At 35.9% G+C, this 10,649-nt stretch overlaps 1 protein-coding gene across 2 annotated transcripts in view; it reads left to right on the forward strand.

Annotated features, from left to right (window-relative positions):
• The window catches only part of RAB2A (RAB2A, member RAS oncogene family), a 48,393-nt gene extending 37,744 nt beyond the window's left edge, over positions 1-10,649 (forward strand). For both annotated transcript variants that reach the window (XM_081325159.1, XM_081325158.1), the window contains 2 exons: positions 2,641-2,709; positions 9,957-10,649. In XM_081325159.1, coding sequence (XP_081181285.1) covers positions 2,641-2,709; positions 9,957-10,052 — 165 coding nt within the window. In that variant the 3' untranslated portion in view covers positions 10,053-10,649. The remainder of the gene's footprint in view (positions 1-2,640; positions 2,710-9,956) is intronic.

The raw sequence follows: 10,649 nt of genomic DNA on the forward strand, positions 1-10,649 counted from the left end.
TGTGTGAGCTTGTATATAAAGTTGTTCTGTTCTGTTTTAGAAAATAGCAAATCTCTTAAGAGATTGCAGCTGTGAGAAAATCTAAAGTTTGGACTGTAGTTTTAAATTATTTGAATATTTATGCCTTCATATTTAATTTAATTACTGCAAAACTCTCCTTTTTTATTATTTCTGAAGACTACAGATCAGTTCAGAGTTGGCAGATAACTCATTTCTGAGTTCTAGTGCATGTCTGAAAATGTCTTGCTTCCTACATGTCCTGTGAAGCTGTAGTGATCAATTCTTATTATTTTACTGCACATTTTCATGACCCTCTGTGATGATTCGATCATCCACTTACAGTTTATGCATATTCATATCTTTCTACTCATGGCTGCAATTATTTGAGTCTCCTTCACTGTCTGCAGTATACACTTGGTGCAGTAATTGAGCTGCAGTAGATTGATTAGGGAGCTGTAATGCCTTTAAAGGTGAAAACATATCAATCCTGTTAATTAGGAAACTAGGCTGTGGTAGCAAGTTCAGCAGTCAAATGCTGAACTTGTGTAGTGTAGAAATTAGGAAAGGTGTGATTTGTTCTCCACCATGAACCCTGTTTATTTTTTAGTATTTAAATTAGATTTGCAATCAGGTATGGCAAACCTGAGTATATGATGCCAGAATTTAGTGACTATAAAAAGATGGTAGGACAGGGTTTGATTTACTCTTGGTTATTTCTGTTACTGTCAGTACAGTACATCATGTTAAATTCTTACAGTGAGAGGAACTGAATTATGTGTCAAATATTTGGGTTGTGTGTGTGATATAAGTTGATATATTTTTGTATAAAATACATTTTTGTACACTTTACAATGTAGGCTCTTGCCCTTTGTAACATCTTAACCCTCCCCCCCCTCCGGATGAGATCTGTTCCTACTCTCCTGACCTTCTATAACAAGCATGTCAAACTCACGACATCACTTGACATCACGCAACATATTGGAACTTTTTCCCCTTTGCCGGCAATGGGGTGGGCGCAGTTTTGGCATGATGCATCTGGCCCATGGGCCGGCAGTTTGATATGCCTATTCTATAAGGTCCTGAAAACCTGGCTTTGCCAGTTGGCTTGGGCCCCCAATCAGGGAATGCCATGCTGGAAGTGGTTGATGGAGTAATAGCAGATCCCACCTTATCCCCTGCACACTTTGATCCTTCTCTCCACATCTTTTTACCTTAACTTATAATATTACTATTATATATAGTAATATAATATGGCCACCCAGAATTGCCATGTGGTGAAATGAGCACAAATAAATGTAATAAATAAATGTAATAAATACAACATAAGGCCAATATTCTGTCATATGAAAGATGATTATTTAATTTATATGCCAACCATCTCCACAACAAGGTGACTCTGGGCTGCTTTATGTTTGAATCTTATTAAAGAGGGAAGAATAACTTACAGATAATACAGAATAACTTACTGTACACGGTGATGTGAATATAGTGCTTTAAATAAATAAATGTAAGTGAAATATCCTGATCAACTTAATATGAATTTTTTTCTCTTTCTACAAACAGAGAGAGAGAGAGAGAGAGAGAGAGAGAGAGAGAATGCACACACACATACGAAATGAACACATACATGCACACAGAGACAAACATTATTTTTAATATATCCATTCGTTTGCCTGATACTGGATTTCCAGATGAAGCATCCAAACATTGGATCTACAACAAAGATTGTGTTGTTATTTATATTTTGGAAATGTATTAAGGCAAGAAGGCAAAAATTGTCCTCTACATCCCTTTTCACAGTTTGTTGTTCCCTACTGTGCTACAAAAGAATAGGTGACATGAAAGAGCTCTGCTTGAGTTCCTGTAGAACTTCTGCAAAGTCATATCATAATAGGCTAGATCAGGCATGTCAAATATGCGGCCCATGCAGGCCACACCCACCCCAGCAAAACAAATCCCGAGATGTCACAATACAGCCCTCAATGCGATTGGGTTTGATACCCTTGGGCTAGATGGTCAAAGAATATCACCTGGAATAAGGTAGAGCAGCTTTTTTTTACCTCACATTGTTCTAATAATCTATCCATCATGTCCTCCTCACATATGTATATTTATATTGCAGAATCTTTCCTCTTTCTCCTCAGCTGGGGTGTCAATATTATGCATTCTAGAAGCTTACTATTCCTTTGTTTGTAAATAAGTAGCATGGTTCATAGGAAATTTTTGGTTTGAAAATAGTGCTTGATTCTCTGCTGGTTGGACAGATTAATTTGCTTTGTCTGTTGATGCTGTATTATCTGTACATTAATCAGTTAAACATTTGAAAAGATCTTAAGGCTATCACTAGATTTTATTAATAACTTGGGAATTACTATCAAACTAGTCCATTGGAATTAGCAGTGTTGAAATTTCTCAGGATTCAGAGAACCTCCAAATCAAGAATTCCACTTTCATCAAAAAAACTAGAAGACTGAACAGATGAAAGGTTATTGCTGACTAACAGAACAGATAATCCTTGTTTACTGGCAACTTGGTTGTTAATCAGAAAGGTTTCTAAGATTGACAAACAAATAATAATCTATTGAAGAAGTAAATGAAATATATTTTGTATTTATTTCAAACATCTCCATTTTCTTTCAGGCATTTATTAACACAGCAAAGGAAATCTATGAAAAAATACAGGAAGGAGTTTTTGACATTAATAATGAGGTAGGTTTTCCAAATATTAGCATTTAGTCTGTGAGTATAAAATACATTTAAGAAAAATAGATGTGCAAGAGAAAAAATAATCATGCATTTCTTGGATTAATAAACACAGGCCTATAACAACATGGGAATTTCCAAGTCTCACCATACAGAAAGATTGCATTTCTAGCTTACCTACACTTTAGACAAACACTATTTTGAACCTTTTCTTCAGCCTTCCTTTCTTGCAGTGCTCTGGATCCTCTTATGATTTTAGATTCATCCAAATATCTGCTTGCGTAATCCTTGTGAGTTCATTTTTTGCTTTCTTAATCTTGATCACTGGATCTGAAAATGTCCCTCTTCCTATGGTTTTAAGGCCATGGATTCTGTTTGTTAAAAAATTCCACCAACCATGGAAGTTTCCAAACAGGAAAATGAATGTTTTTTGGCTTAACTGCCACTTTAAATGCCCCTTAAAATATATAGATCGATGATACTTAATTGACTTTATGGAAGATCTCCTTATTTGTCAAGCCCTTTTAAGTTGTTCTTGAGTGGCACCATAAAAGTGGCACCATAAAAGAATTGAAAGAGAACAGCATAGACCGTAAGGAAAAGTCTTGTTCTACAATTTACCATCATTTACCAACAAAAACCATTATTGATGTAAAGACTTCTAGTAAAATAGAAACTACTTTTGCTAAGGTCCGTCCACAGGTGTAACAGGAAATGTGTCATAGGAAGAGAGTACAAATGTTTGTCTACTAATTTCTGATTCTGCTGTTCAGAAACTAGGCCTTGATTCCGAGCCGTAGGGAAAAGATTCAGTTATATCTGGCTATGCTGCCAGTTTTTCCATGACCATAGTTGAAACTGCATGACTCACGCTTTGTATCATCAGGTCAGGTGGTTTTCCATTCCTCCCATTATCAGGAACACTTCCAGTCATGAGGAGCATACTGTTGAATACTCAGGATGAAGGGTTGTAAAATTATTAGTGTGCCAAAAAATGCATTATTTTCCACTGCATGTTTGGAATCCAAAGAGCTGACCAATTCCTAATTCAGCGTCCTTATACTGCATCATGTTTCTTGTTCCTGGGAAATGTTTCCAGTAGAAGAAAGTTATTTCTTGTGTGAGCCCAATTTGGTGATGTTAAAATGCTTTCTCAACAAAATTCTAAACAAAGGCTTTATCCACAGATAGTACAGGAGAGCCCTCAATAGAAATATTATTTAAAAATTGTACCTTTTGCTCTTCTTGTAATTTTTTTAAAAAGTTCAATGATCAAACCTTTTTACTAAGATCAACCTCTGAGAAATATCCTAAGTTATTATAGTTATCAAGACTATAACCAGCTTACACAGACATCTATATAGTATTTTAGAAAACTAGTTTGCCAAACTTGAGAAATATAAACTACACCTACTGTCATCTGAAATGTAGAGCTCTATCAAAATAGAAGCTATTTTTATTTGGCTGGGATTTTGGTGCAGTAGAAGTGTGCAATGATTGTTAGGCTGCACCTGTTATTGCCATTTCAGTCTTGAATTCTCTAGACTGGTAGTACCAATCTCTTGTTTACTTTGATCTCAGATGGTTCTCAATGGGATGAAGTCATTACAAAAGGTTTCTATCACTTGAAACAAGCTTTATTGGTGGAGATCCCAACAGTTTTTTGGTGTATGGCAAATATACTACACTGCCTACAAATTGAAGAAGCTCAATTACTCTGAGTAGAACTACATCATTTAGTGAAACAAGTTCCTTGCCATCAAAAGAGCTTTTAAATGGTTGCATCTTCTGAAGAGGGAATCAACACCTGACCGATTAGAACACTTAAATGGTCTACATTCTAGTCATCTGCAATTGTCATGCTTTTATGATGGTCACAGCATCCCATGGTCTCATGAACACCATTTGTGATCTTCCCAGCTGGCTTCCAACAAGCAAAGTCAAGGGGGAAGCCAGCAGGGAAAATCACATGATGACTCAATGACTGCATCAAAAAGATCATTAAACTGAGTATGGTCACATGATGCTTCACTTAATGACTGCACCACTTAATGAATTTTCTGGTACCTATTGTCATAAGTCAAGAACGAGCTGTATGTTGCCCACAGAATCCAACTTGGTGCATACCTGGATTGGATTCTGTGGTCCCTGGGGAGTGGATTGTTACATCTTTCTTGGTAGATTTCTCCTTTTCTTGAGTTTCTCTTACAGCCTAAAGAGAGAATACTTCTGAGAGTGCAGGTTCAGAGAACATAGGACAGTGAAATAGAATGAACTTTATAGAGGCTTTATAGAACCAGAGACACTCCAATTCATAAACTGTTGTGAGACCATAGAAGTAGCCAATACTCAAGGAATATAAATTTTGTTTTCTAATTCATGAGAACTAAAAAGTTAATATCTTGGTCCTAATACCTAGCCCTAGCTTAGTCTTGGTATAAACTTAGATTCTTGGACTTTCAGAAATTTCCCACTTCAGTGTCAGACTACTCTGGATATCTGCCTGTTCAATCTCTTTGGCTTGCTGGTCAGATTTGTTTTGTTTTCCTGTTTTTCAACATCTGGCTCTGAAAATTGCTCCCTTCTAAGAATTAATTTTGTTTAACTACACAGCTCCTGAACAGCATCTTGACAGCCTTTGGTGATAAAACAATAGCATTGTATTGTAATTGAAATGGATTAAAAAGTGACTCTCCCTATCCATGAATCAACATTAATTCATCCAAAGAAAAACTTAAGTTGCAGTAACTTTTTTTAAGGCAAAGATATCTTTCAAAATCCCTTTTACTTATCTGTATTGGGCAGCCTAGTTGAGATTTATTTAACACTATTGAAGTAAGATTTTAAATTGAAATCTTTCTAGTACCAGTATTAGAAGACATGGTGATGGAATTTATTTCCAAATAAATATCATTAGGAATGCATTCTTAATATCTATATAAGATAATAAGTATATATATACACTAGCCTTGAGTAGATATTTTAATGAATGTGTTCTCTAAAAAAACTTACCATAATATCTCATAATCTATTTCTATAATTGAAAATGACAGATTGCCATAGACAATTCATTGCTAGAATTAGATGAACCACACAATTTGTCTCATATATCTAAGGTTTTGAATATATTTTGAGAACATCACATCTTGTCACAAACTGTAACTTTTTGGTATAGCATGGAAAGTTGCAACTTAAAGCAGGAAGGAAGGAAGGAGAAAGAAAGAAAAAAAGAAAAAGAACCTGAATCTGCCTAATGTATTTCTTTAGCAGTTTTAAGGGCTTTAAAAAGTATAGTTTTTAAAATCCTTTTTGTATACCCAGAAGTACTAGGGATTTTATGTATGATATGTATGTCCTATTCTGTTCATTAAATGAAATAATAAGTAAGAAGGTATATTTCCCTGTTTTCCCTTTTATTGGATAAATATTGTGAGATAGAATATGAGGGTTAATTGTTAAGGCAAAAACCTTGATAAGATATGATCTTCACCTAGTCTATAGTTCTTTTATTATTTTCGTTATTTGTTGTTATTCTATTTTTGGTTCAGGAATTTAATATGGCATACATGTGGTCCTTCTATTTTTCTTCACATCACTTCTGTGATGCAGATGGGTGTGAGAGAGAGATTGGCCCAAATTTATCAAATTTGGGTAGATATTTGACAAGAATCTGGATCTGCTACTGCTAAGCTTGTAAGCCGCCCATAGTCTTCGGAGAAGGGCGGGATATAAATGGAATTTTTAAAAAAATCTCCCTTGTATTAGTCTGTCATCTGTCGTACATCTTTTTTTTTAAAGTTTTGTGTTTTGCAAGATAGCTTAGCTTTCCATGGTGATAGTTTTTTAATATATTCATATGTCAAAATGCAAATAAATAATGAAATGTCACAAAATATGAAGTTCATAATAAAAGTAATAAATACCCGTGAAAATATTAAAACAAGCAATATATCAATACTTATTTCATAATTTATAAATATTTGAAGCTCATAGCATATTTAGTCTATTAAGATACAATGTTTTGTGGCAAATGGCGTACAAACCATTTGGCAGACAACCTCATAAGTTTGACTATTATATAACACATTTGAATGAATGAATAAAATAAAAGAGCTGTACCTGTGTATGAAGGCTTGAACGTATGTTAATTCAAGGCCCAAACATAGTATCAGGTAGGCCAGTGTGCCCAGTAAAATTAAGGCTTCCGTGAGTACTCACTAGAATGGTGAGTATAGCTTGAATGAACAATTAAAATGGGAAGGGAAATTTACAATATAGAATCTCTTTCCATTTACAGTCATGGCCGAAATTGTTGGCACCCCAGAAATTTTTCCAGAAAATCAAGTATTTCTCACAGAAAAGTATTGCAGGAACACATGTTTTGCTATGCACAGGTTTATTCCCTTTGTGTGTATTGGAACACAACAAAAAAAGGGAGGAAAAAAAGCAAATTGGACATAATGTCAAACAAAACTCCAAAAATGGGCTGGACAAAATTATTGGCACCTTTAACTTAATATTTGGTTGCACACCCTTTGGAAAAAATAACTGAAATCAGTCGCTTCCTATAACCATCAAAAAGCTTCTTACACCTCTCACCCAGAATTTTGGACCACTCTTCCTTTGCAAACTGCTCCAGGTCTCTCTTATTGGAAGGGCGCCTTTTCCCAACAGCAATTTTAAGATCTCTCCACAGGTGTTCAATGGGATTCAGATCTGTACTCATTGCTGGCCACTTCAGAACTCTCCAGCGCTTTCTTGCCATCCATTTCTGGGTGCTTTTTGACGTATGTTTGGGGTCATTGTCCTGCTGGAAGACCCAAGATCTCCGGCGCAAACCCAGCTTTCTGACACTGGGCTCTACAGTGCGACCCAAAGTCCTTTGGTAATCCTCAGATTTCATGATGCCTTGCACACATTCAAGGCACCCAGTGCCAGAGGCAGCAAAACAACCCCAAAACATCATTGAACCTCCACCACATTTCACTGTAGGTACTGTGTTCTTTTCTTTGTAGGCCTCATTTCATTTTCGGTAAACAGTAGAATGATGTGCTTTATCAAAAAGCTCTATCTTGGTCTCATCTGTCCACAAGACGTTTTCCCAGAAGGATTTTGGCTTACTCAAGTACATTTTGGCAAACTGTAATCTTGCTTTTTTATGTCTCTGTGTCAGCAGTGGGGTCCTCCTGGGTCTTCTGCCATAGCGTTTCATTTCATTTAAATGTCGACAGATAGTTCGCGCTGACACTGATGCTCCCTGAGCCTGCAGGACAGCTTGCCTTCCTTTGGAACTTGTTTGGGGCTGCTTATCCACCATCCGGACTATCCTGCGTTGCAACCTTTCATCAGTTTTTCTCTTCCGTCCACGACCAGGGAGATTAGCTACAGTGCCATGGGTTGCAAACTTCTTGATAATGTTGCGCACTGTGGACATAGGCAAATCTAGATCTCTGGAGATGGACTTGTAACCTTGAGATTGTTGGTATTTGTCCACAATTTTGGTTCTCAAGTCCTCAGATAGTTCTCTTCTCTTTCTGTTGTCCACGCTTAGGGTGTCACACACAGACACACAATGCAAAGACTAAGTGAACTTCTCTCCTTTTTATTTGCTTTCAGGTGTGATTTTTATATTGTCCACACCTGTTACTTGCCCCAGGTGAGTTTAAAAGAGCATCACATGCTTGAAACAATCTTATTTATCCACAATTTTGAAAGGGTGCCAATAATTTTGTCTGGCCCATTTTTGGAGTTTTGTTTGACATTATTGTCCAATTTGCTTTTTTTCCTCCCTTTTTTGTTGTGTTCCAATACACACAAAGGGAATAAACCTGCGTATAGCAAAACATGTGTTCCTGCAATACTTTTCTGTGAGAAATACTTGATTTTCTGGAAAAATTTCTGGGGTGCCAACAATTTCGGCCATGACTGTATTTATTTGTTTATTCATTCATTCATTCCCCAGATTTCTCTTAATAACTTTATACCAGATGTTCTTTGGCTTATAGTTGATAGTATATATATTGGGCAGCAATTATGACTCTTGAAAAAGTATGCTTGTTGTATCTGTCAAGTTTCATACAGCATCTGACTGCTTTACAATGCCATATGAAGATTTGATTACAATATGCTGTCAGGAGCCAACAGTGCGTGCTATTTACTTGGCTCAGTGCCAGCTCTGACTACTTGATTCCTCAAAAAGTTGCTACCACCCAAAGGGGGCAAAACCAATGAGGCATAGGGCATGCTTTTTATTAAAGAGGAGTCAAAGAGCAAAAAGAAACCACATCAGCTGCTGTCAATACTAAGCTAGTGCCAGAAACCCCAAGGCTACTACTGTTGCAGAACAACTGCCAAGCACTATAAATCTGAGATTTACTGTGACGCAAAGTTTCCTTAAGAGCTTAATTTCTGAAGCTACTGTATTACTTTTCTTAAAGTGCTGTATTTTAGGTACAATCCACTTGAGGGAGTGAGGGTTAAGATATAAGTGTGAGTTTGATGAATGAAAGAACTACTCTCTGTGTGGTTCTTGGCAAGTTGCCACGTCTTTGGGGATCATAGAAATTATTGATGACACAGAACACTTGTATGCCCTTAGCCTGTACAGCTGACTCAACACAGAAAGAAATGCATTCAGAAGAAGAAAGTATTTGTGTGAGAGCAATGGAACTAGGAACTTTCTTTTGATGTGAATAAGAATTTATTAGAAACGTTGAGGAATTCTAGGTATGAAACACTTTGAAACTGTTTCATGTGTAAATGCTTGTATATATTGTACGAATTTATAATAGCAGTAGAAAACTGTTGAGTTTTGGTATTGAAATGTAAGTAAATCTATCATTTCTTTTGTTACAATTTATTTATTTATTTAGTTAGTTTTATATACCGCCCTATTCCCGAAGGACTCAGGGCGGTTTACAGGGCAAAATTTAAAAGACAATATAAAAGTTGAAATAAAAATAGAATTAAAATGAATTAAATTAATTAATAGCCCAACAAATTAAAACAAAGTTTAAAAACTTAAAACCCCTCAGTCCAGGCCAGATAGATCAAAGAACCAGGTTTTCAGGTCCCGGCAAAACGAACGAAGGTCAGGGGCGGTCCAGAGTTTCACAGGCAGATCATAATTATCATGATAATTACAACTTATTTAACATGAAAATAATTTACTTGTTCATAAATCACGAATAGAATGTTTTCTAACTCCATGTCAATGTTTCAAATCAGTAATGTGCATTCCACTTTTATTTCAGGCAAATGGCATTAAAATCGGCCCTCAGCATGCTGCTACTAATGCAACGCTTGCAGGCAATCAAGGAGGACAACAAGCTGGTGGAGGCTGCTGTTGAACCTATTTTTACTTCCTAGCTGCCTGATGAGACCTACTAACTTTCATCCTTCCCTCTCTCCACTCAGTTTCAACTATGACATGAAATTATTGTAAGATGGCATCATGTTGCGGAAGACTTTATTCTTCAAATCTTGTACAACTTTGAATAAATGGTTAATGTTCACTTAAAATACAGATTTTGGAGATTGTATTCATATCTATATTTCCATTTCATTTTGAAGTCCATTGTTGTGATTATTTTTGTCAAATTTTTGTCTTGTGCCCTTGACTACGAACTGTATTAAAACACTACAAAGTCATCTGAGTACTTTATTCGGTTTGTGTAGTTAGGTGGCCCAGCTACTGTGGTTACCTAATGTTTACTATTGTAGAACTGTCCTCAATTTTGTCCATTTCCAGCCCTGAAAAAAAGATTCTTAATCCTATATTTATCATCTACTTTCTGTATATATAGTTTAACAACCTGCTTGGATGTATTTGCCAAGCTATAATTCTTTAATGCATTTGCATAAATTCAATACATTTAGAGCTTGGAAGTGCAAAGCATTATTAGAAATTGCTTAGATATTGAATTTTAAACTTTATTGATATGTTA

The sequence above is a fragment of the Vipera berus genome (assembly GCF_964194415.1).
Source record: "Vipera berus genome assembly, chromosome: 3".
In the NCBI taxonomy this organism is placed as follows: domain Eukaryota; kingdom Metazoa; phylum Chordata; class Lepidosauria; order Squamata; family Viperidae; genus Vipera; species Vipera berus.